The 26,695-nt window shown below is 44.7% G+C and overlaps 2 protein-coding genes across 2 annotated transcripts in view; one reads left to right on the forward strand and one right to left on the reverse strand.

Annotated features, from left to right (window-relative positions):
• Positions 1–1,084: 1,084 nt before the first annotated feature.
• On the reverse strand, positions 1,085–2,641 carry chrm5a (cholinergic receptor, muscarinic 5a; the record flags this gene model as incomplete). The annotated part of the gene is made up of 1 exon (XM_083792877.1): positions 1,085–2,641. Exon 1 carries the CDS (start codon positions 2,522–2,524, stop codon positions 1,085–1,087), a length of 1,440 nt encoding a protein of 479 aa, XP_083649003.1. The 5' UTR covers positions 2,525–2,641.
• A 1,365-nt stretch (positions 2,642–4,006) lies between these two features.
• The window catches only part of LOC310877659 (uncharacterized protein), a gene marked incomplete at its 3' end in the record, with an annotated part of 63,452 nt that continues 40,763 nt past the window's right edge, over positions 4,007–26,695 (forward strand). Inside the window, exons 1-4 of the mRNA XM_083791610.1 lie at positions 4,007–4,127; positions 7,362–7,442; positions 8,338–8,383; positions 14,537–14,590. Coding sequence (XP_083647736.1) covers positions 7,365–7,442; positions 8,338–8,383; positions 14,537–14,590 — 178 coding nt within the window. The 5' untranslated portion in view covers positions 4,007–4,127; positions 7,362–7,364. The remainder of the gene's footprint in view (positions 4,128–7,361; positions 7,443–8,337; positions 8,384–14,536; positions 14,591–26,695) is intronic.

Below are 26,695 nucleotides of genomic sequence, written 5' to 3' on the forward strand. Positions count from 1 at the left end.
ATATTGTCAATGACTTACATGAGAGGGGAGAGATGGTGGCTTTAGCAATTAGCAGAGAGTCCAAAGACCCAAAGATGATTCAGTAGAGTTTTCGTCCAAAGTGCTTTTTACTACTTTCCATTGGTTCTATATTTTTAACCAACACACAGACATAAATTCAAAATATTTTAAAACCAAAAAAATTGATTTTTAAACCAGTAGATCTCCTGGTGATTAACTCTTTTGAGAGTGATCTATGAATGACATCTTTATCAATTATATTTGCCAATGGCAAAATGTTTGCGATAATGTGTTTGGGGAATTGGGGAAAAGATTAATCAAGGGAAAACCAAATACTGTACTGTATCCATTTAGAAATGGCACGTGTGGAAAAGGCGTTGCTAATCATCAGAGCTACAATCTTTACTTAGCAAGCACACTCTGACACAAAAACACCACTTTATAGCCCTTTGTACTGTAACAAAATACAATAGTACTATACCAATATGTGCATTGTCAATACAAACACAACACTTACACAATGAAACAATCAGTATGTACTGTATTGTTTTATGACATTTTGTGCATACAACGACCACTAGAACTTCATATAAATGAGTATTTCATATTCCTTTCCTATTCCTTTGAAATAGTTGTGTCGGTGGTGACATTGGGACGATGTTGTAATATTCTCTCATTGAGTAAAGAACAACGTTGTACAGCCATCTCAATATTTGTACTTTTGATGTTCTCATCTAACGGCAATGCTTCAAGTACAGAGATCCAGGATGATCTTTGTAACATACTGTATACTGATTTTTAGCCTTTATCATATGGTTCTCAGAGTGGGGTCCAGGGTCTCTCAGGGTTCCTTGAGGGAGACCCTCACAGGTCTGTACAATATTATGATAATATTCAGAGAGACCCGGTCCTGGTGTTATCAGTCAGCCATCTTTATTATAGAACTACCTGCCTCCCCGCAGGGGGCAGTCTTATCTCTTATCATAACAGTCTGTAACTCTTGAGAGTGTACAACTGTACACGTTGAACCAAATGGACCCGTAATGGACACACTCAACGCTACGTGCGTCAACGTTTTGAGAGTTCACGTCAGCTTGGCACCGACCACAGGGTTTTGCCCACACCAGTAGAGCTTCTCCTCCACCCGTTTCTTCTTCCACTGGCAGAGCAGAAGCATGCGGAAGGTCTTCTGGAAGGTCTTGTTGCAGAGGGCGTAGCACATTGGGTTGACCGTGCTGTTGACGTAGCACAGCCAGTAGCCCAGGTGCCACAGGGACACAGGGATGCAGTCGGAGCAGAAGGTGGAGATGAGCACCATGATGTTGTACGGAGTCCACGTCAGGATGAAGGCCAGCAGGATGGCACTGAGCGTCTGGGCAGCCTTCCTCTCCTTGATCAGCACCATCCTCTTCCTCTTGGTGATCTGGTTCTTCAGCGTGGTGTCCATGGGTTTAGATGCCGAGGAGGTGGACGGCGCGCTCATGGACTCGGCGGAGGAGAATGTCGACGGCGCCATTTTGGTGTCCCCGTTTTTGTCGCTGCTCTGCTGCTGGCCGTCTGGGTCTTTGGCAACGGGTTTGAACTTGTAGGACACACACTTCTTGCTCTTCTGGGAGTTGCTCTTGGGGGGACTGTGAAAGAAGCTGTCGTCCTCGTAGTTGCTGAGCTGCTCACTCTCGCTGCCCGCTGCACTCTTGGTGGTCCCGGAGGCCTGGTTCCGGTAGGGGGGTTGGAAGGCCCCCGGAGACACGGGGCGATCCTCGTCTTCTGAGGACGCATAGCTGTTGAAAGTGGTCAGCTGATCGGCTTTGGACCACTCATCATTGGTGGTGACTGCTGTCTTGACTGCATTGCTGCGACTGGAAGAAGACCAGGAGGCTTGGTTCCTGTCACGAGCAGCTGTGCTCAGTTTGAAGCTGAAACAGGATCTGATCATGGTTTTCTGGGGCTGGGGGGCTCCAGTGTCTGTGGAACAGTTAATCCCCTGAAGCTCCGCCAGATCTTTGGTCCTCTTCTCTGTCTCCTTATAGATCCGACAGTATAGGATTGTCATGACTGACACGGGGATGTAAAAGGCCGCGATCGCCGTCCCAAACGTTATCACAGGCTCAGAGAAAAACTGAATCTGGCACTGCCTCTCCGGGACGGTCCTTTTCCCCACAAAGTACTGCCAGCACAGAATAGGCGGAGCCCACAGAACGAGCGACACGAGCCAGGCCAGTCCGATCATTACCCCGGCCCGCTTGGGCGTCCGCTTGGCCCTGTAGGTCAGCGGCCGCGTGATGGAGAAGTACCGGTCGAAGCTGATCACCAGCAGGTTCATGACCGAGGCGTTGCTGGCCACGTAGTCCAGGGCCAGCCACAGGTCACAGGCCAGGTTCCCCAGCGCCCAGTAGCCCATCAGGATGTACGACGTGTACAGGTTCATGGAGAACACGCCGATGATGAGGTCGGCCGCCGCCAGGCTCAGCAGGTAGTAATTGTTCACCGTCTTCAGCTGGCTGTTGACCTTGAAGGAGAGCATTACCAGCACGTTGCCAACGACGGTGATGAGGCTCACGATGGCGGACACGGTGGCGATGGTGATGACCTCCCACAGGCTGTGCGTCGTGGCCAGCTGGATGTCCGGCGCCGTGCTGCCGTTCACGCTGGCGTTCTGGATGGCCACGGCTTCCATGGTCTCGATGTCGTTGTTATGACGTTATATCCCAAAGACGGTTCATTTGATTGGTCATTTTCAGCACAGTTTCCTGGAAAGAGAAGAAAGGAAAAAAAGTCATGCAGGAGAAATGCAGAAGAAATGCTGGTGCAGGAGAAATAGTCAAATAAAAGGAGTCTCCACTCAGTCCTGCAAAACGCATATGGGTTGGCAGTTGGGGTTGGCAATGTACAAATATTCCCAAAGAGTAACAAAATAAGCGTTAGAAATGAGTCAAACAACCCAGAGACTATGCATTTCCGGGTAGGCGGGGTTGCTGCATCTGCCCGTCGCACAACAGAAACTGAATGTTAATTAAGTTTATTTTTATTTTATTGATATTTAATGTTTCGTGGTTAGTAGGCTACTAGTCGATGTACCTGTCTAAATACTTCCTTAATGTAAACGAAGTCCACACCCACAACACCAGAGGGAGTGCAACAAACCATGTACAACCCAGATTCGGCACAAACAAGGGACTAAATTATTTTCGCTCCTATGCCACCAAAATGTGGAACGCCCTACCAACAGTCATTAAGACATGTTAATCCCTTGACTCCTTCAAAACCGCTCTCAAAGGGCACCTACGGACGCCGGCTGCAATTCGAAACTGGCCCCCCACCTTTTCCCCCCTCACTGTATGTTTCTTTTCCCTTTTTGATTCCTTTATGATGAATTCCTGTTCTGTTCTTTAACTATATAGAAGTGTCTATTTGTACGTCTCTAAATGTTTTGATGAATTGAACATGGTGGACCCTGTTGTAATGTTTAATTGGGTCGTCCACTCACAGTTAACAGTCTTTGTATTGAGTTTGTGCTTGAAATGTACTGTAATTCTGCAAACTGTTAATACATATTTCAATCAAATCAATCAAAGAGTCACCATCAGCTGAGCTTACGTCAACGAGGAATCTCAGGAACGCAATGTGTTGACAGCTGGGCGTGACGTATATTAGAAGCGACATTGCCTTCACATAGAGTATAATGAAATACTCTAAGATGTATAGTTTCAAGGCTTTTGCGGCCACATTTATAACATTTTCTCCAGAAACTGGCTGTATCAAATATGAATGGACATCATTAACAACGCACAGCCACGCCCCTGACAGAAAGGCCGGGGTGGTCGGTTTATTTTTCAAACACCGTTCTTATATGAAGCGACCTAAAAATCGCCCTATGGAGATTTCACTGCAAATAAAAAAAATACATGAACCTGTGTATTGGCTATTGGCGCCCTCTAGTGACGTCAGACTTCGGTGCTGTTTGGATCTAAATGAATCAAAGCACTCAAATGAAAGTTTACTCTATAATAGTCTGAGATCTCCACCATCACTTAAAAAGAAAAGCAAAGTTAAATTCTGAAATAATTCACCTCTGCTCGACTGGTCTCAGACAGCAACAAGAACAGCTGTGGCTCATTACAACACAGGTCAGTATAACGTAATGTATTCGCTACTTTTTCCAACAAAAAAAAATCTTCTTTTCTTAATCTTGTGGTGTATAAACAGCATATTTCTGAGAACATATAACATATAATTATTTCAGAAGCCGGCTTGCAATGAGTGCGCAATCTGCAAACGGACGAAATGGGGATGTGCTATTTTCGGTTCTGAAGCTTGTTTGAATTGTCTGGTGCGACTATATAACCATGTGTTTGAACATTAATGTGGTGCTTGAAAGCCACATGCAGCTCAGCTCATAGGGTGACTTGAAATTCACTGTAGAATGTTGTTGACTGAAGAAAAGAACACTGCATGTTTTGAGCAATGGTTTGCTGTAGGCCCACTATAACTGTTTCAGATTACAGCTTGATTTAGTTGATGTGATATCCTAGATTTAAAATTCTATCTATAATGTGTGGTTAACATGGTGGACAGTGGGTGGATGGATGTCACATAATGCACCATTCCTAATTTAATAATTATTTTTGCTCTGCACCAAACTGCACAAACACTACTGTTCAGAGATCAGGTCACACCTGCAGCATGGGCACCATGCCATGGCCCCCAGCAGGGCTCCCAAGGGGCCACATGCACACCCATGCTCGAAACCGCACCACACTTGGCACAAACACTGTTCAGGGATCTGTCTGACATGAGAATATAGTCACACGCACCAAAATAAAAACACTAAATTCACACAGGTGAAACATACAGCAGTTTTTAACACTTGTGTCTGTGATCATTGCTCTTGATCAGCGCAATCTTGACTAGATTTGAAGGGCTGAAAATCTGGTAGTTTAAAACTATAAAGTGAAACATATAGATATAGACTACTGACAAATATGTTACTAATTATAATGAAACAATTGTGTGCACAAATTACTGATATGCTGCAGTACATTTAAAACATATAGTTCATAGGCTGATGTCACAATGTTGGCACACCGTTTACAAACAACTGCAAAAGTAGCACTGCACCAGAGTGTAGAGTAGGTGAGTAGCGACACGCTTTGATCTCGCTGCAAAGCGGGTGGCTATGGGCTATAGTTCCAAACATTGCTCCTGTGGCTGGAACTATCCCATTGAGATAGAATGAGCACTTCTGCATCCCATTGTTAATTTGTTACAATGGGAGTCAACGCTAGTGTCGCCACTCTCTTACTAGATTACTCTGCACTGTACATTCTAGGCAGTGTGGCAGGTATACTATACAACAGCTACAGCACGTCATCAGATGAGATTCAGTGCAGAGAAATGGTGTCAAACAAGACATTAGCATAACATGCTTGAGCCAGCCTAGAACTCAGCCTCCCCAAATTGTAATTTCTCAGCAACAAATCAAGTTTCAAGGATTCTTTTTCATTCTTATTATTTCCCGGAGATAGATAGATAAGCATAGTGTAATGATGACATTATTGCACAGTTACAGAGAAGTGCTACTGCAGCCAGTAATCCACTTTCTCGCACATTACGCACAAGTACTGTAGCCTACTTTGGGTCAGAGCTTTTATGCTTATGGGGAAATGATGACCAATTATCATTAAGCACAGACACCTGGCTGTGTTCCAGTCCTTCATCATAACATCTGGTCATGGAGTGATGAGCTCTGCATAGGACCACATGAAATTAACCCATTAAAAGCAGCTAAGTGTTATTTTAGAAGTTGGCTATACTGTAGGCCTATATATGTAGCACATTGGTTCTCAAAGTGGGGTCCGGGGACCCCCAGGGGTCCATGGGGGGGTAACTGGAGGAGGTCCCCAGCAAAAGTAGTTAATATAGCGGTATTAGTATGCACACAGCAGCCATTTTGGAAAGAAATGTGGCCGCTTCCTTAGTTCCTTCACAGGTCACGTGCTACCGATGATACTAATGAAGGCTCTGTTCCATTCTGGTCAAACAGACGAGTCAGGGTGCTGATATTGTGCATGTTGGCTCACTGGAAACACTCAGTTCCTTGAGGGGGTTCTGTATCGGTGTGCAACTCTGAGAGTGTACAAATGGAACCAAATGAACCCGCACATACAGACAAGTTTGAGAACAACTGTCCTACACTAAATGGAACAGAGTATGTGGTAAGACGTGGGAAGGAACTTAAGGAAGTATACAGGAAGAGGCTCAAGGTTACATTTTATTACAGCGAGCCAGACAGCTTTTTGTTCGGCTATTTTTGAATTGTTTATCTTTGAATAACTTTTATCAAATAGTTAATAGGAATCAAAATGATTACAATTGATTTTGCACTTCTTTGTAAAATATCAGTCAAAATAGGTAATCGGTAGGACTCTCCAAAATCTCAATCAACATCTAATACCAACATTTGGCATCGGTCAGGCAATATATTTAGTTGTTAATCATTTTGCATTCTGCTGGCTGGGTTTGTGGGACAGTGGGACAGCCAATAGCAGCCGGAGGGCACACAAATAACATTCCAATGATCACCACAGGTGGTCCTCTTCCAACTCCGAGATTGCTCCTTCGGCTTATTGCGGCAACTGTGACATTTCATGTCATGTCAGTCAAAAATGTCCCCGTCTCTCCACCGGCATAAAGCCAGATGGTACCTAACATCTGACTCTCATCTGTTATCTTTTCTCGCAACGTAAGTACCTACTTTAGCAGCAGAAGTCCATTACTGATTTGATGGCGAGGTGAAATGGAACCTTGCTTTCTGGCGCTAAGTCACTCTGATATCCTCCTGTTTCTCCTGTATAATGGAGCCCCATTAAATCCTGATCTCATAGCTGTGGAGAATATCCCTGACATGTGCACCATTACGATCATTCTACAATATTCCCACAGTTTATTGAGGTTTCTTTTAGAGCTCTTATCTCTTTAATATATTGAATCGTATTTAAAAGTCCTTTTTTACCCTTCCTCTCAACAATGTTTTTTGAAAATATGGAATATAGCAGATCTACACAAAGCTCAAAATGTATATTGCAAGCTTGTCTATTTTGCCATTTGGCATATGCCGATATGTATATGGCTTCAGAGGTTTAATGCTCTTAATATTTCTCTCTGCACTTTGAATTACCTTTTATTATAGAAATGTGTTATGCGGTGGCAGTGGCACAGGAGCCATGTGTTAACCTTAACGGTGGCAGCATGTTATTTATGTGATAATTCCATCTAAAAAAAGGTTCTCCAATTCTTTATTCATTGTCTAACCACCCTGATTATTGTTAACTCTAGTCATCTGTGTCCTGTTTGTGTTCTAGCCTATGCCTGTGTTGATTAGCTGGTCCACTGTGTCTACACGCCCCTGTTATGTGTGGACAGTTCATCATTCAAATGTTAATGTGAGTACTCTTTGGTCAACCTTCATTATTAAAAAACCCTTGCGTTGGATCTATTCCGGCCTCAGTCGTCTTGCATTTGGGTCCAACTCCTCACTCACCATGACGGTAAATCTGTGATATTACAATAAAGATTATGATTCCTGTTTTGCTGCATGGGGACACGTAGCCCCTTTTGGGACCCTCGGTTACCTTTTCTGTATTTTGGATGGCGGTACCCTAGGATCCCTTCCTAGTTATTCCACTCTCCATAGGACGTAGCTTTACCACTGTCTGTTCACGGAGATGAGATGTTTCAACGATGCATACAGCAGCAGTAAGAGACCACGGAAACTTGTGCAAAGCGGCGTTAATCGCGTTGCCGTTAAGTATTTTTAATATATTTTTAAAAGTTTTGGCTTCTCTGAAATTCTCACTTCCCATGTCCCGCCTCCCGCACCGCGTCTGGAGCTGCACGTCCTATTTACTGCCTCTGATTGGCCAACGGCGTACATGCTGGATGTTTTTAATGCTGTTGTGTCGTGGATGGCGGTACATGGGACGTGAGAAAGAATTTCAGAGAAGCCAAAACGTATAAAAAATATAAAAAATACTTAACGGCAACACTGATTAACGCCGCTTCGCACACGTTTCCGCAGTCTCCTACTGCTACTGTATGCATCGTTGAAACATCTCATCAACACTCAAGCGACCACACGGGTCTCCGTGAACAGACAGTGGTAAAGCTGCCTCCTATGGAGAGTGGAATAACTAGGCCCCGCTGCCTTGTACAAATAAACTGCATCTTTACACATTTTTAAGTTTTGTGCCATAGCTTTGTGACAAGTTTTGTACTGTAACAGGAACGTGGCCCAGCCCTGCCTCTGGTGTAACAAGTGTATTTTCTCTTACATTACAGAGAAAGAAGGTGGGCCGTGATGCTATGGCAGTGTGCTCAGTGCCAGGTAAGCAATGAATTAGTTATGACAGCTACGCACGAATGCTTGAGCTGTTGAATTTGGCTCCTGACTCAGTGATGACTGTGATGATGCCCTCACACACACACACACACACACACACACACACACGTGCATGCGGGTGCGTGTGTGTGTGGCCGGGCGGCAGTGGCTCACGGGTAGAGTGGCCGGATGGGAACCGTGAGGTTTGGGGCTCCCCCAGATTTAGTGTCAAAGTGTCCTTGAGCAAGACTCTGAATCCCTAATTTCTCCTGATGTGCAGGTAGGTGCCTTGCATGGTTTCCTCTGCCATCGGTGTATGAATGGGTGAATGTAATGCACAATCTATGTAAAGCGCTTTGGATAAAAGCGTTATATAAATGCACCATTATAAATGCACCCCCCCCCCCCCCCCCCCCACACACACACACACACACACACACACACACACACACACACACACACACACACACACAAACACAGTGCCGACAAGCATTTTAATAGCTTGTAAACTCTTTTAACTCTATTTTAATGGTACACTCAGATATTGTGGGCTAAAACCGCTGCATCACTAGTATAAATAGTACATTCCGTTATAGTTTGGAGTGTAGTATCAACAATAACAGGAGAATACACATGAGGCCGTCTGTTCCAGGAGTAAATAGCTATTAAAAAACAGAGATAAAGTTACTGCATGGCTTTTGTCTAGCCTCCTTCCCGAGTTCAGCCCAGACATTTGAGTGCGATTTGATCTGTCTGTCTGTGTATTGGGGCCACACTCCCAGGCGAATGTCACATTATAGACCAGACATTTCTATGATTCATTGCCAAAGCTTTGCCTCAAAGTGGTGAAAAGATTATAGCTTCTCGCCCTCAACAAGCAAATTGAGTTTCGCCCCGAGAATGTTATGCGTCTTCACTAGGTGGTGGCCTCAATCAGAATGGCCTCCACGATATTACTGTAAGTAAGGCCTCAATGAGAATCTACATGTTCTGTTATGTTCTGAGTCATCGGGGACTTTGTCACACTACCTGTTGTACATGTCAGTTTGTGTCCCTTTTGTGCCCATACTGTATATAGTATGGAAATCCCTGATATCATTACTATTGCTAACAGTGCCCGTTGGGGGGTGATCAATTAATTGGCTAATAAAGGGCGAGGTCGCGCGACATTGTGATGTCAGAACAGGCCAGCTTCATATATAGAGCACCGAAGTCTGACGTCAATATCGGTAGAGGGCGCAAATCCACAGGTTCATGTACTTTTTATTTGCATTATAATCCCCATAGGGGGATTTTAGATCGCCTCATATAAGAACTGTGTTTGAAAAATAAACATGTCACCCCGGCCGCTTCACTCCTATGGATATCAAGAATCAACTGACTGAGAGAAAACGCTAATGTTACTGCTACTGAATTAGTTACATTTTCGCTAGAAGCAGACTGTATCATATATGAGTGACTGACTGTTGCAAACAATACAGAGACACCTCCCAGACAATAACGCTGAGACAGCTTGTGTATTTTTGGACCACAACACTTATAGTAGACGATATTAAGATCACCCCATGTTATTCTCCATACTCCATAGAGACATTACTTCCGTGAACCAGGGGAATCGAAGGGATGAGCGAGTTACATCAGGACTTCGGTGCTCTATTGAGATCTAGGGGTGCAGTGCCCGTTGGGGGTGATCAATTGGCTAATAAAGGGCGAGGCCGTGCATCATTGTGATGTCAGAACAACATTGTGATGTCAGAACAGGCCAGCTCCATATATGGAGATTTAAGGGTGATCTGGATTTGGGCCCTGTCCGGACCAGGGGTGATGTCAGACAGGTCAGAACACCATTGGGATGTCAGAACAGGCCAGCTCCATATATGGAGATTTAGGGGTGATGTGGGGCCCTGTCCGGAGCCTGGGTAGAGGCTTTTGTGCTGGTTCTGGACAACCGTGGGTCCGATTTGTGTGTCAAATTTGAAGTCCGTGGGGCGAACGGTTCTCAATTTATGTGGATTAGAGACGTAGCGCATGTAGATCAAGGGTTCTCAACCTGGGGGACGCGACCCCTCTGGGTTTCCTGAAATTATTTTGGGGGGTCCCCAAATTATTTATTTTATATTTATTATTGTATTATTTATTATTTTTTTGCAACAGAAAAAAATTGAAATTTAGAATTGACATAGTACACATAGTGCATGCATAAACATTCCTTAACAGTATTTTGTATTGAGCTGTGCTGTAATTCTGCAAACTGTTAATACATGATCAATAATCAATCAATCAAATCAAACCAATCAATGCAGAACAACACAAGCCGCCTACTGGAGCAATACTGCTGTGCTGTGTTTCATACTATGAGAACCTGCGCTCAGGTAACAGTTAAAGCTGTTGTTATGCAAAGTAGTAGCCATTTGAATTCGGCACGGTACTTGACACGCAGACTGTAGACACGGTGTGAAAATAGGACGGGGGGGGGGGGGTACTTGGTGCGTCTTGGGAAGTCTGGTGATGTGAGGTTAGGTGCTTCTTCTCTTGAATCTAGGGGGACGCGTTCTAGCGTGCACGCACGTGCACCATTCCGTTCCGTACCTGCGCGTGCACGTCACAATTTTACTGGTACCACGGCGTGGTACCAGTAACAATTCTACGAGCATGACACTACTGGCCGTGGAATAAACCTTGTTTTGACCCGAGTAAAAGTAGCTACTTTTGCTACATTTACTCAAGTAAATTCTTATTTCCAGAATTTTACTTGTAATGGAGGTGTGTGTGTGTGTGTGTGTGTGTGTGTGTGTGTGTGTGTGTGTGTGTGTGTGTGTGTGTGTGTGTGTGTGTGTGTGTGTGTGTGTGTGTGTGTGTGTGAGGGTGTGTGAGGGTGTGTGTGTGTGTGTGTGAGAGAGAGAAAGAGAGAGTGGTAGAGAGATGCATAGCAAGACAAAGAAGAGGGAGAACACGGTGTATGTTTGTCTCCATGGTGCGCCATGTGCTCTATACTGTATTTGGACCCCATGGCTCTTTTGTCGGCCAGCCCAGTGACCCATGGTTAAGATGGAGGACGACCCAAGGGAGGCCACAACAATGACTTACTTCTCCCCTCTGGTCATGGTGGAATAGAGGTGGCTTAGAATGACTTACTTCTCCCCTCTGGTCATGGTGGAACAGAGGTGGCTTAGAATGACTTACTTCTCCTCTCTGGTCATGGTGGAACAGAGGTGGCTTAGAATTGTAAAGCCTTGTTATAGGTCTTGCTCTACAGTATATGTGAAGTTGAGGATGTCTTAGCCCAAGTCTCTTGGTGTCTCTCTAGCCTCGGTGACTGATTGATTGATTGAAATATTTATTTACAGTTTGCAGAATTGCAGTACATTTCAAGCACAAACTCAATACAAAGACTGTTAACTGTGAGTGGACGACCCAATTAAGCATTACACTTGTTTACAAGAGAGTCCACCATGTTCAATTCATCAAAACATTTAGAGACGTACAACCTGCAGGCCGACCTGCAGGCGTTTGGGTTAAAAAAATAAAGCCTGGGCGAGCCCAGCAGGAAAGGTGGCATAGGGTTGGGAGTGACCAATAATAACCAATAAGAGTGCAGAGGGGCGTCGATCCAAATGTGGTGACGTCAGTGTTCTCCGCTGTGTGGTGGACCTTCAAGACATTTTAGTGATGTGCCAAACGGATCATTTCAGTGTGTGAGTGATTTGGTTCACGCCCACGGCAATGATCCGATTCACTGAATCGGTTCACGGTTCACGGTTCAGTGGCACTTCCGGAGTCCCTGCAGCGAGCACTGTGACTGACTGACTGTACTGTCTGTAGCACAACTCAATACAAAAAAACTGTACAACTGTGAGTGGACGACCAATAAAGCATTATACTTGTTTACAAGAGCGTCCAACTTGTTCATTTGTTCAATTCATCATAACATTTAGAGACATACAAATATAGACTTATATATAGCCAGCCAAAAAACAGGAACTCATCATCATAAAGGAGGTAAAAGGGGGAAAGCAAGTAGTGTAGTGTACACTTCCATTTGTATAAAAATGTGTGGTTTTATTTTTTGCACTAGTAGGCTTACTACGTACTAACATGTAAATGTTGGATGACACACAGCCACTCGACTTAGCATACCAAGTGATCAATTGCAACATTCGAGGCTACGCCCCAGCACTATTATTCATACTGTTGTAGTAGGCTAGCTTTTCATTCAGTTTCTCAGAAGAAACGTGTCAGCTCAGCTGAGCTCCCGATCGACGATATCCGTTGTGTGTGTGTGTGTGTGTGTGTGTGTGTGTATGTGTGTGTGTGTGTGTGTGTGTGTGTGTGTGTGCGTGCTGGGGGGGGGGCGTGACCGTGAACCGACTCGTTGCAAGACGTGAGCGATTCGATTCACGCACACGGCAATGAATCGGCTCTTATGAACGAGTCGCTCGTGACCGACAATACCAAGACATTACCGCGGCTGGGTGGGACGAGGCAGGGTCATAGGTTGGTGAAACCAATAGGAAGTCTGTGTCGGTTTCCAGTGCTTGTTTGATCCCGTCCCTCTATGCCCAGAAAAACACAGGGCTCTTTCAGGCTACTTGGTATCCACAATCCATGTCAAAGGTCAAGGTTCATAGCCATTTCGATCTTAGAGTTGAAAGGAGTAGTTCACCCAAAGAATTACTATTTGTTATTGACAAAAAACAAATGTACTGACCAAAATGGCCATACAACCTACGTCACCCCATACACAAACTCTGTACAGTACATACACGTACATGGAATACATGTCATTTGTACTCTGCATTGAACCCATGCATCCTGTCATTAGGATGATCATTAGGAGCGTTAGCTTGAAAATCTGTTCTTTTTGGCAAGTGACGCCATTGTGCCATGGACTAATACGCTTTCTTATTCTTTCTTTACGATTATGGTTCATATGCCTGCACACAACAGCACACAGATAATACCAATGTAATTATAATGGAGAGGAACTGGGCATTACTGTTCTATAGCATAATGATCCAATAAGCAGCTTGTAGATCAGAGATTTTCAAATGGCCGAAATGCATAGGCTATAGGGCTGAAGTCGTTAATGTTTTTTAATAATAATAATCAAATTCTTCAAAGTAACTAGTACTAAAGCTTTTAAATAAATTGTAGTGGAGTAAAAGTACAATATTTGGTTCCGAGATGTAGTGGAGTAGAAGTAAAAGTATTGCAAATTGGAAATACTAATTTAAATTAATGTGCTATTATGATTTCTACAGTCAATATTTGGCAAGTCTGTGTGCAAGGATAAGGCACCGGTCGTCTGCATAGCCTATACTGCAGATAGAATATGGGTTGTTTTTTAGCTGTAAAGTGGGCAATGGCCTTCTTGCTTACATGGAGACACACGCACCGTGACGCACACATGCAAGGACTACACGCATGCACGCACACACAAATGCACACAAATGCAAACTACTAGTACTACATATACATCTCACTCTCTTTCTCCATCTCAGACTGATTGCTCAATTTGTCAATGTTTCAACATGAAACATGGAGGAAATCAACTGAGACAGAGAAAGCTTGACACAAAGCGATAGCTCATAATGTATAATACAGTATGCTACTACTGTATGCACAAGGAGAGCCAGGAGCAATATTCTCAACCGTGACGTCTCTTCAGACACCACTGTTTGATATTCAGTGTTCTTATAAAGGACGTCCCAATGGCAGACAGAAGGTTGTTAGTAGCCCTAATGTCACATTGGTTACTAAGCTTAACAAGTGTTTACGGCATCGTTCAGAATACTTAGTAGGTAGGCAGTCTCTCGCATTCCTTTGAACTGCCCGCAAACATGGGATGGATTCGTTAAAATCACGCTTCAGTGCCTAATCCGTCTCTCTCTCTCTCTCTCTCATCTCTCTCTCTCTCTCTCTCTCTTCCTCTCTCTCTCTCTCTCTCTCTCTAATGGGAAAGGAAAGGTTTTAGACACAGGTAGTTGATAATAATGGCTATTCATCTTTTTTATTATGTACAACCAAAAAGAAAATGCTTGAAATGTCTGTAATTGATTTTCATATAAATATAAAAACGAAGTGGGGCTTAGAAAAACAACTCACAATTGTGGAACGTATGAAAACAAAATTTATCTTAAATGGATCATTTCATTTCAGGATTTGAGACAAATGACAGGGCTGAAGAGATGACACACATAGGGCATCAACAGGGTAAGTACTAAGTAGAGCTGTAATCAAAGCAAACTGTATCTGTCACATACATACATACATGTATGAGCACTGGAATGGGGCCAGACTGTACAAAATGTGATACCAGTAAGCTAATAAAAGATGAGTGGAACAGTTAGAATACAGGTGAAGTTACTAAGTTGTACAGTATAACGTAGTGTAAAAAACCTAGTAAGTGTGGTGAGTGACCACAGTATATCCCTGAGACTGAGGATGAACAGAATACAGTTTACAAAATGCAAAAGTTATCCAACTGCAGAATGTTCGAGGGAATCTGAGTTGTAGGGAATACATTAGAGGACGACGGGGGTTGGGTGGGGGGGGGGGGGGGGGGGGGGGGGAGCAAAATAGACAGAAATATTAAAATAACTATACAAAGCAAGAGTTAAATTATAGCCTGGTCTGTAAAGTTTCACTCATGAACTACCACTGAAGTAGCTTCTGCTATACTGCTGAGTCCACCAGAATGAATGGAAGCCGTGTTAAACATACACATGATGTTTCACATCACATTACTTTGAATACTTCCCTCGTGTTCTGGACGGAATACAGACACACGTCTCTCTTTCTGGATCACTTCCTCTCTGATGCCCTCGTTACCGTAAAAAGGGCCACATTAAAAATAGATGCACAGACTTTTTTTTTTCTCTCAGAAACGCATGCACTCGTGCAGACGTGCACACATGTTACTGTTTACGCCCCCGCCCCCCCCCCCCCCCCCCCTTTCACCCATGAAGGCCATGTTTCAAGTGCATTAATAAAACAACAGCCCTGCCTATTGAATCAATTATGACCGTATGGAGGTCTTCGGTGACTTCAGCCAACGGAGAACAAAGACACGCGTACTTACCGTGGACTTTGATCAAATCCCACACTCTTCGCCGCACGGGAGCAGGCGGCAAGCGGAGTTCATAATTAATCCCTTTGTTTTCGCCCTCCGAAGCCTCAGGGGTCAAGTGTGGCGGCGAGCGTCCCTCCGCGTCCCTCCGTACCGCGCCGAGGTGGATGACGAATCCCGCTGCCTTGGACCCCGGCATGCCAGAGGCGTCCGGGGAAAACGTTGTGAGCAAGAGGGGGGGGAGGAGGAGGAGGAGGGGGAGCCGTGTAGGGGTCTGGAGGAGGAGGGAAAGGAGGAAGAAGGGATGGAGGACACCAAAGGGTGGGTTTCATCCCTGCTCAGAGGCGCCGCATCAGGACCGCTCCGTCTCACATGTTTAAAAGAACCAAAAAGAAAAGCGCATGTCGGTCAAGGGAGCGGTCTCGCTTTCCAGGAAAAGTATCCACAAGTGGCGAGGCGTCAATCCACCACCACCACCACCACCTTCCTCAGTGAGGTCTGAACGTATCTGTTCACATGTCCTCCTGGAAGAGAGAGGGAGTTCAGTGGGAGGAACGCTGAGCCAAGATGAAGAAGATGTGAGAAGATACTTGTTCCCCCAAGTTGATCCACTAACACTACAGGCTAATAATACTGCTGCTGCTGTTCGCCCGGGCTGCCGCTGCCCCCCCTGCCTCTCTCACTGTAGCTGACGGCCACAGATGTACTGTAGCGGAGTCTAGCTGGCTGCCAGGAGACACTTCCCATGGGGCTCAACGGCTCATCACGTTTCAGGACAGTGAGCATGCATGCAGCTCCGACTGTAGAGTGAGAGAGAGAGAGAGAGAGAGAGAGAGTGAGAGAGAGGGAGAGAGAGGGGAGCGTAGGAGGAAGGAGGGAGGGGGAGCAGGTGGTGGGAGGGGTGGCTCCGAGGGGAGGTGGGGTGCACAGGGAAGGTGTGGACATGTTGACAACAAGCTGACAGTCTAGCACCTCGAACTTCGGCTTTTACTTTTTCGTATTGGCGTGCATGTGCACGGAGGAGTGTGTGCACGCACACGTGCGTGTGCCCGTGTTCCCCTGTCTGTACCGTTGCAGTAACGAGCAGGGCAGCAGTGTCGCGCAGTACAAGGCAGTTGATTACCTCCCGTGGCATGGCTTCTGTCTCTTATGGAAAGAGGCTGTGGCTATCAACCCTCTCTAGTAATTGAACAGGCTCTGGTGGTGTTGGGGTGGCGGGGGGCAGTGTCAGTATCTACAGCCACATCTGTAGAGAACAAAACATCACTGTTGGCCCTGTGTCGCATGGAGGCACTAACCTGGTATAGCCAGATAAGCAGAGTGCTGAAGCGGCAGATGCTACTGTCCACCGGGACCTTTGTGGTGCGTGCGTGCGTGCGTGCGAGAGTTTGTGCACTGATGGGGGAATCATTTTGTCTGACATTAGGAGATTGGCGGCCTGGTCCGAAGCCAGGGCGTTATCACCGTAAAGCCATGATGAGTCTTGAACCACATGATCTGCCCCCAAATCATCAAAGAGACACAGTGCTAGCTCCGCCACATGGCAATAATACATCACTTTGAATGGTGGGATACGAGCAGTGCTTCCCCCCTGCTCCCCCCCCCCCCCCCACACACACACACCTCATCTAGTAAATGGCATTGGCTCGCACCCAAGGGGCAAAACGCAGCGTAGATATGAAGCTCGTTAATTTGAAAGGATTACCGTATTACCCCCTGTGTGTATAATGTGACTGAAAGTCGGTTAAATTCCGTTCAGGCTGTCAATATTTAGAATCCCTCTAAGTAGGCCGGTCTCTAAGTACGCACTGTATGTCACGGTGACGTCCCCTGCTGGACTCGTTCCTTTGATTCAACGCAGGCCCCCCGGCCGGGATAGCGATTTGCACCTTCCTTCCCCGTATGGATCAGTGGCCTGGAGATGTGCTCGGCCATATCCCTCCGTCCTCCTATGTTTTCCATCTAGACATTAGGCGTAATTATGACATGATAAAAGGCCTCTGTCATCCTCAAGTAGGTCAGGGCTGTTTAGTGATGATGGTGTGACTGCATGCTTCTCATGAAAATCCTGCCTCAGCTGTCCAGTGGTGTAAAGTAACTAAGTACATTTACTCAAGTGCTGTACTTGAGTACAATTTTGAGGTATCACTGGAGTATTTCAAATTTTCAGTACCTTTACTTCTACTCCACTACACCTCAGAGGCAAATATTGTAGATACTGGTAGATTTAGATTATTATTACAAAACATACATTAATCACTTCAGCCCTATATTCATTAGTCATTTCTGCCATTTGAAAATAGAAAAAATTATACTTTTGAAAACATTCTGCATAATGACTACTTTCTACTTTTGTACTTTGTATATTTTGATACAGATACTATTGTAAATTTAGAATTCCAGACTTGTAACAGAGTATTTCCACATTGCGTTATTGATACTTTTACGTAAGTTAAAACACGTGAGTACTTTTAGTACAACTCTGAGTACAACGATGAAAACCCTGCCACACACCACCGTCCACCACATCTGTCCCATCTGTCCCAATCCAGTGCTGTATAACCCCATACTGATCTGTGTAATCTGATGCCTTTTCCGGGCAACCTGCCAAAGGGAAAGACACCTGGGGGCTCATCATCCACGATGAATCGCTGACCGGCACAAAGTTTACAGCACGGCCATATCGTTTTATAAGAGTACACGCACAAAGATAAACGCGCACATTATACACGAGCACAGGCGCACGCACTCACATGTCACCCCGGAAGCGCTTTCATGGTGATGAATTTCCACTTCCCAAGCTTCTGCTGTGTCAGCTATTGATTATGTTACAAAAGTCTATTTGAGATATTGACCAGGGGATGCATTATTAACTTCGCCAATAGGTGTTCCAATTGAAAACAGATCAGTGGTTTTAAAAATAAATGAGTAATGTCCACGCATGGAAGGATGGAAGTTAAATGGATCAAATGACCTTTGGCATTTAAACACGCCAATGATGGATTTCCAATAATCCAGTCTGCAGTCTGTTATAAAAGGCAGAGAAGAAATGACTCATTAAACTCCATATCACAGTGACAGAGCGACATGGAAAGATGGTGAGAGAGTTAAGGGCTCCCAAACCATCTGACCACAGCCCCATTGTGAAATGGCAAAAACAATATGTATTATTTATTTTTTATCCCACAATTTTTGTAACCATTTATTTTTTCACCCGGTGTAAATTGTCTAATGTAATCTTGGGGTCTACACTCCATCTGCCAACCTGGGGAGAGCAACGGACTGTTCTCATGCTTCCTTCAATGCATGAGGAGTCCGAGCTACTTTTTTTTCACCTGACAGGGGGAGTTTCCCCGGTTGAACATAGCGCGTGGAAGGAACACATTATTCCAACCAGTTCCTTTCCCCTCCATCAGGCGCCCCGGCTGGCCAGGGGGAGGCTGTATAGAGACCAGGACTACTGCATATTTTTAATGAGGGTACCTACCCTAGGGGACATGGGGAGAACATGCAAACTCCACACAGAAAGGCCATTTCGCCAACCCCACCAAGGGTATGGGCACTGAAATATTTATAAATTATTTCCCCCCCTTTTTTTTCTCCTTTCCAATTGGCCCCTGGGGACCATGGTCCAGACCTTGTGCAGTCAGAGAGAGTGGGGTGACATCAACACAGTCACACATTGCATGTGTCTGTCATCCACAGGGCCCTGCCTTGCTATCTCCTCCTGACCCAATTGTGCATTCACACACGCTGGTGAAAGATCAGCCCCCGTGAGCATTGTTCAAGCAGTAACACATGACAGGGAGTTACATTCAGTGTTTCCAATGCCAAGTCTGCTTATTATAAGAGACGTTGGGCTTGTTTTTCTGTAAAGTCGTTATTGGTAGTTGCGTGTTGCTGCATTTTGGGCTTTTTCGAAAGAGTATAATTGCTTATTTGAGCTTGTTTCCTAATGTTGTTTAATGTGTGGAGGAGTGACAAGTGAATTCACCAAGCGTGAAATTATCTGGGTCTCCTAAGAGGTTGGGTATAAAGAGTGCATGGCATGTATAAGGCCCATTTACTAGTGCTACAAAGTCCAGAAGGTCTTTACATGAGATATTTGTAAATCTTTGATACAGTAGGGGCATTAAGGTTGCTATAAAATGGCACATTCCTTGTCTTGACTTACTTAGTGAAAGACAGTGGTGTGAGGTTGGGTTGTGTTCGAGCTGTGGCTACCATAGCTTCACATGCTGAGAAGGCTAGAAGTCGTCCGAATGAGGCGTCTTCAAGTATTAGAGATTTAACTTTTAACGAGATTTTAACGGTTTTTGTTAAACTATATGCTAGGGCTAGTACGCCGCCCAGTTTATTTGCGATTGAGCAGCTGTATTGTCATTCAACAATACCTGAAATGCATAATTTAACGTTAAAAGAATGCTAAAATATAGTCTCAGCAACATATAGGGGAGGGGAGAGAGGCAGTTGTTATAATGTAGTTACAGGGGATATTATGAAGCTCCTGAATATTGTTAACGTTAACAATAACATTAACCCCCTGACATTTCCTTTTAGCACCACCCCCTCGGGCCAAACTGTCAGCTTTGTGCACAAGCTCTCATAATCTTAAGATTGCAGGATGAACCCCATGGACTTTCCTTCGGCCCAACATTTGCATCGGATGAAAAGGAACATCACAGCCCCTAGGGGCTGCTAGTGGGGCTTCTATAGTCCCTTGGTCTCGTTAATCTTATTCAATTATGATAAATAATGATGATGAATTTATTTGTGTAGCACGTTTCTAAACAAAGTTACAACGTGCAAACAAAACAAGGTGTGATTCTCTGGCAGGATACCCCATATAGGGCGTAAGTCATGCATACTTAAACTGTACATTACTGGTGTTTGGGGGCCAGTAAATGTGAAGTTACAGGGTATGTGTTTCTCATGTAAACACGCATAACTTCACTGAATCTACATCTCGTTTACATTCTTGAATACATAGCCATAATCTTTGTTTTTATGCGCTGCAGAAGTTATGAAACCGTAGCCATAGGCAAATAAACACTTAACATTATAGACGTGTGTTTTCAGAAGTGATTTTAAAGATGACACTGATTTGTGCAGGCTCTTTTAGCCAAGACTGATCACCCCGGGTAACAAGGCAAGTCTGAGGAGCAATCTATAGCGACCACGCAGAGGCTTCTAGGTGGAAAAAGTTGTTTTTTACTTAAGTAAAAGTATCAATACGGCAATGTAGAAATACTAATAAACTAAAATACTAGGCTACTTAAACACTATACTACTACTAGAGTAAAGGTACAACATATTGGCATCAAAATATACTTAAAGTACGAAAAGTAAAATAACTCATTATGCAGAATGTCCTGCTTCACAAGGTATCCTATGTATGTATGAAATTGTATTCAAATCTTTTGAAAATGGCAGATCTACAAGCTCACCGCCGTTAGCTGTTAATAATAATTGAATTGAATGACGTAAAAGTACAATATTTGCCTCTGAGATGTTGTGGAGTTAAAGTATACCGTATTGAATATATATACCGTAAGTATTGAAAATTGGAAATGCTCAAGTAAAGTTAAAGTACCTCAAAATTGTAATTAAGTACAGTACTTGAGTAAATAGTTTCCACCACTGGTTAAAAGTGACCAGTAAAATCTTAAAATCACTTCTAAATCTTCCTAGGCAACCAGTGGAGAGCAGCCATGATGGCTGTGATATGGCCATGTTTCACATTAGTTGTCTAGCACAAGGGTTCTCAACCCGTGGGTCGCGACCCCCCAGAGGGTCCCCAAAAAAACCCAAATTAAATAAAATATATTTTTTGCAACTGAATGGCTGGAAAAATGGAAATTAAGAGTTTACATATAGTAGGGCATGCATAAACTTTCCTTAAAGATTAATATCTGGTTTCAGTATTTATTTATGATGTATTTCCGCTATTATTAAGGTTGGTCAATTTGTATTGGGTGTGGGAAGGGGGGCGGGCCGGGGGTCGCGAGACACGGCCAAAGCATTTCCAGGGGTCCCCAGCCAAAAACGTTGAGAACCGCTGAACCAGGGATTCAGGGATTGAGATGGTGTTGCTTTCTTATAAAGCCAGAGTAAAGGTAATTACAGTCATCTAAGCTTGATTCATTAGATGACGACATGCATGACCTTTTCAAGGTCCACGGTTGACAGGAAGGACTTCATTCTGGCGATATTCCTCGATATTCGACATTTCTAAACTAATCTAGTTGATCCACAGAATGTCTCTCCATTCCAACTGCCTCTGTTGTCCTCTATTGTTCAGACCCTTGATATGCAACACCTGTGGTTCTCAAATGCAACACAGTTTTCTGCCCTGAAAGAGGGACTTTCACCCTATAGTCTTAGACCGTGATGGAGGTGTACCGTCTGTCCTATGTCCTATAGTTTTAGACAGTGATGGAGGGGTACCGTCCCTATAGTTTTAGACAGTGATGGAGGGGTACCGTCCCTATAGTTTTAGACAGTGATGGAGGGGTACCGTCCCTATAGTTTTAGACAGTGATGGAGGGGTACCGTCCCTATAGTCTTAGACAGTGATGGAGGGGTACCGTCCCTATAGTTTTAGGCTGTGATGGAGGGGTACCGTCTGTCCTATGTCCTATAGTTTTAGACAGTGATGGAGGGGTACCGTCCCTATAGTTTTAGACAGTGATGGAGGGGTACCGTCCCTATAGTTTTAGACCGTGATGGAGGGGTACCGTCTGTCCTATGTCCTATAGTTTTAGACAGTGATGGAGGGGTACCGTCCCTATAGTTTTAGACAGTGATGGAGGGGTACCGTCCCTATAGTTTTAGACAGTGATGGAGGGGTACCGTCCCTATAGTCTTAGACAGTGATGGAGGGGTACCGTCCCTATAGTTTTAGGCTGTGATGGAGGGGTACCGTCTGTCCTATGTCCTATAGTTTTAGACAGTGATGGAGGGGTACCGTCCCTATAGTTTTAGACAGTGATGGAGGGGTACCGTCCCTATAGTTTTAGACCGTGATGGAGGGGTACCGTCTGTCCTATGTCCTATAGTTTTAGACAGTGATGGAGGGGTACCGTCCCTATAGTTTTAGACAGTGATGGAGGGGTACCGTCCCTATAGTTTTAGACCGTGATGGAGGGGTACCGTCTGTCCTATGTCCTATATTCTTAGACAGTGATGGAGGGGTACCGTCCCTATAGCTTTAGACAGTGATGGAGGGGTACCGTCCCTATAGTTTTAGACAGTGATGGAGGGGTACCGTCCCTATAGTTTTAGACAGTGATGGAGGGGTACCGTCCCTATAGTTTTAGACAGTGATGGAGGGGTACCGTCCCTATAGTCTTAGACAGTGATGGAGGGGTACCGTCCCTATAGTTTTAGGCTGTGATGGAGGGGTACCGTCTGTCCTATGTCCTATAGTTTTAGACAGTGATGGAGGGGTACCGTCCCTATAGTTTTAGACAGTGATGGAGGGGTACCGTCCCTATAGTTTTAGACCGTGATGGAGGGGTACCGTCTGTCCTATGTCCTATAGTTTTAGACAGTGATGGAGGGGTACCGTCCCTATAGTTTTAGACAGTGATGGAGGGGTACCGTCCCTATAGTTTTAGACCGTGATGGAGGGGTACCGTCTGTCCTATGTCCTATATTCTTAGACAGTGATGGAGGGGTACCGTCCCTATAGCTTTAGACAGTGATGGAGGGGTACCGTCCCTATAGTTTTAGACAGTGATGGAGGGGTACCGTCCCTATAGTTTTAGACAGTGATGGAGGGGTACCGTCCCTATAGTTTTAGACCGTGATGGAGGGGTACCGTCCCTATAGCTTTAGACAGTGATGGAGGGGTACCGTCCCTATAGTTTTAGACAGTGATGGAGGGGTACCGTCCCTATAGTTTTAGACAGTGATGGAGGGGTACCGTCCCTATAGTTTTAGACCGTGATGGAGGGGTACCGTCCCTATAGTTTTAGACCGTGATGGAGGGGTACCGTCCCTATAGTTTTAGACAGTGATGGAGGGGTACCGTCCCTATAGCTTTAGACAGTGATGGAGGGGTACCGTCCCTATAGTTTTAGACAGTGATGGAGGGGTACCGTCCCTATAGTTTTAGACAGTGATGGAGGGGTACCGTCCCTATAGTCTTAGACCGTGATGGAGGGGTACCGTCCCTATAGTTTTAGACAGTGATGGAGGGGTACCGTCCCTATAGTCTTAGACAGTGATGGAGGGGTACCGTCCCTATAGTTTTAGACAGTGATGGAGGGGTACCGTCCCTATAGTTTTAGACAGTGATGGAGGGGTACCGTCCCTATAGTTTTAGACAGTGATGGAGGGGTACCGTCCCTATAGTTTTAGACAGTGATGAAGGGGTACCGTCCCTATAGTTTTAGACGGTGATGGAGGGGTACCGTCCCTATAGTTTTAGACGGTGATGGAGGGGTACCGTCCCTATAGTTTTAGACAGTGATGGAGGGGTACCGTCCCTATAGTTTTAGACAGTGATGGAGGGGTACCGTCCCTATAGTTTTAGACAGTGATGGAGGGGTACCGTCCCTATAGTTTTAGACAGTGATGGAGGGGTACCGTCCCTATAGTCTTAGACAGTGATGGAGGGGTACCGTCCCTATAGTCTTAGACAGTGATGGAGGGGTACCGTCCCTATAGTTTTAGACAGTGATGGAGGGGTACCGTCCCTATAGTTTTAGACCGTGATGGAGGGGTACCGTCCCTATAGTCTTAGACAGTGATGGAGGGGTACCGTCCCTATAGTTTTAGACAGTGATGGAGGGGTACCGTCCCTATAGTTTTAGACAGTGATGGAGGGGTACCATCCCTATAGTTTTAGACAGTGATGGAGGGGTACCGTCCCTATAGTTTTAGACAGTGATGGAGGGGTACCGTCCCTATAGTTTTAGACAGTGATGGAGGGGTACCGTCCCTATAGCTTTAGACAGTGATGGAGGGGTACCGTCCCTATAGTCTTAGACAGTGATGGAGGGGTACCGTCCCTATAGTTTTAGACAGTGATGGAGGGGTACCGTCCCTATAGTTTTAGACAGTGATGGAGGGGTACCGTCCCTATAGTCTTAGACAGTGATGGAGGGGTACCGTCCCTATAGTCTTAGACAGTGATGGAGGGGTACCGTCCCTATAGTTTTAGACAGTGATGGAGGGGTACCGTCCCTATAGTTTTAGACAGTGATGGAGGGGTACCGTCCCTATAGTTATAGACAGTGATGGAGGGGTACCGTCCCTATAGCTTTAGACAGTGATGGAGGGGTACCGTCCCTATAGTTTTAGACAGTGATGGAGGGGTACCGTCCCTATAGTTTTAGACAGTGATGGAGGGGTACCATCCCTATAGTTTTAGACAGTGATGGAGGGGTACCGTCCCTATAGTTTTAGACAGTGATGGAGGGGTACCGTCCCTATAGTTTTAGACAGTGATGGAGGGGTACCGTCCCTATAGTTTTAGACAGTGATGGAGGGGTACCGTCCCTATAGTTTTAGACAGTGATGGAGGGGTACCGTCCCTATAGCTTTAGACAGTGATGGAGGGGTACCGTCCCTATAGTCTTAGACAGTGATGGAGGGGTACCGTCCCTATAGTTTTAGACAGTGATGGAGGGGTACCGTCCCTATAGTTTTAGACTGTGATGGAGGGGTACCGTCCCTATAGTCTTAGACAGTGATGGTGGGGTACCGTCCCTATAGTTTTAGACAGTGATGGAGGGGTACCATCCCTATAGTTTTAGACAGTGATGGAGGGGTACCGTCCCTATAGTTTTAGACAGTGATGGAGGGGTACCATCCCTATAGTTTTAGACAGTGATGGAGGGGTACCATCCCTATAGTTTTAGACAGTGATGGAGGGGTACCGTCCCTATAGTTTTAGACAGTGATGGAGGGGTACCGTCCCTATAGTTTTAGACAGTGATGGAGGGGTACCATCCCTATAGTTTTAGACAGTGATGGAGGGGTACCATCCCTATAGTTTTAGACAGTGATGGAGGGGTACCGTCCCTATAGTTACTTGCGCAAGCAGAGCGCGCAAGTAATGTGATCGGCCTGGTCCATTTGTCGTGACAGCCGTTCCGCCATTTCAGGACCCCCCCAGAAAAACATCAAATCTGTGCCCGTATTGCTGGACCAATGATGACGAAATGACCATATTTCTTACGTCATCATTTAGAGCTAGTCATACACGTATTTCTTACGTCATCATTTAGAGCTAGTCATACACGTATGTGTATGACTAGCTCTAAATGACGGCTGTCACGGTTTTTGGACCAAAGTGACCACAGAATACCGCTAATCAACTTACAACTACACACTTTATACAGTATAGAGTATAGAGTATATATGTATACATATATAGTATATGCCTATATACTATATATACTATATATATTTCTTACGTCATCATTTAGAGCTAGTCATACGTATACTATATACATAATCAATAAAAAATAATTTACCAAATTGTGCCTGATCTGCTGGGACCAGAGTACGTGGTGTGTATGTAAGAAATATGGTCATTTCGTCATCATTGGTCCAGCAATACGGGCACAGATTTGATGTATGACTAGCTCTAAATGATGACGTAAGAAATACGTGTATGACTAGCTCTAAATGATGACGTAAGAAATATGGTCATTTCGTCATCATTGATCCAGCAATACGGACACAGATTTGATGTTTTTCTGCGTAAGCCTCAAATGTGTGTGTATGTGTATGACTAGCTCTAAATGATGACGTAAGAAATACGTGTATGACTAGCTCTAAATGATGACGTAAGAAATATGGTCATTTCGTCATCATTGGTCCAGCAATACGGGCACAGATTTGATGTTTTTCTGGGGGGGTCCTGAAATGGCGGAACGGCTGTCACGGTTTTTGGACCAAAGTGACCACAGAATACCGCTAATCAACTTACAACTACACACTTTATACAGTATACTATATATATACTATATATATTTCTTACGTCATCATTTAGAGCTAGTCATACGTATACTATATACATAATCAATAAAACAATAATTTACCAAATTGTGCCTGATCTGCTGGGACTAGAGTACGTGGTGTGTATGTAAGAAATATGGTCATTTCGTCATCATTGGTCCAGCAATATGGGTACAGATTTGATGTATGACTAGCTCTAAATGATGACGTAAGAAATACGTGTATGACTAGCTCTAAATGATGACGTAAGAAATATGGTCATTTCGTCATCATTG

Source organism: Protomyctophum parallelum (genome assembly GCF_964188405.1).
Source record: "Protomyctophum parallelum genome assembly, chromosome: 20".
NCBI lineage: Eukaryota > Metazoa > Chordata > Actinopteri > Myctophiformes > Myctophidae > Protomyctophum > Protomyctophum parallelum.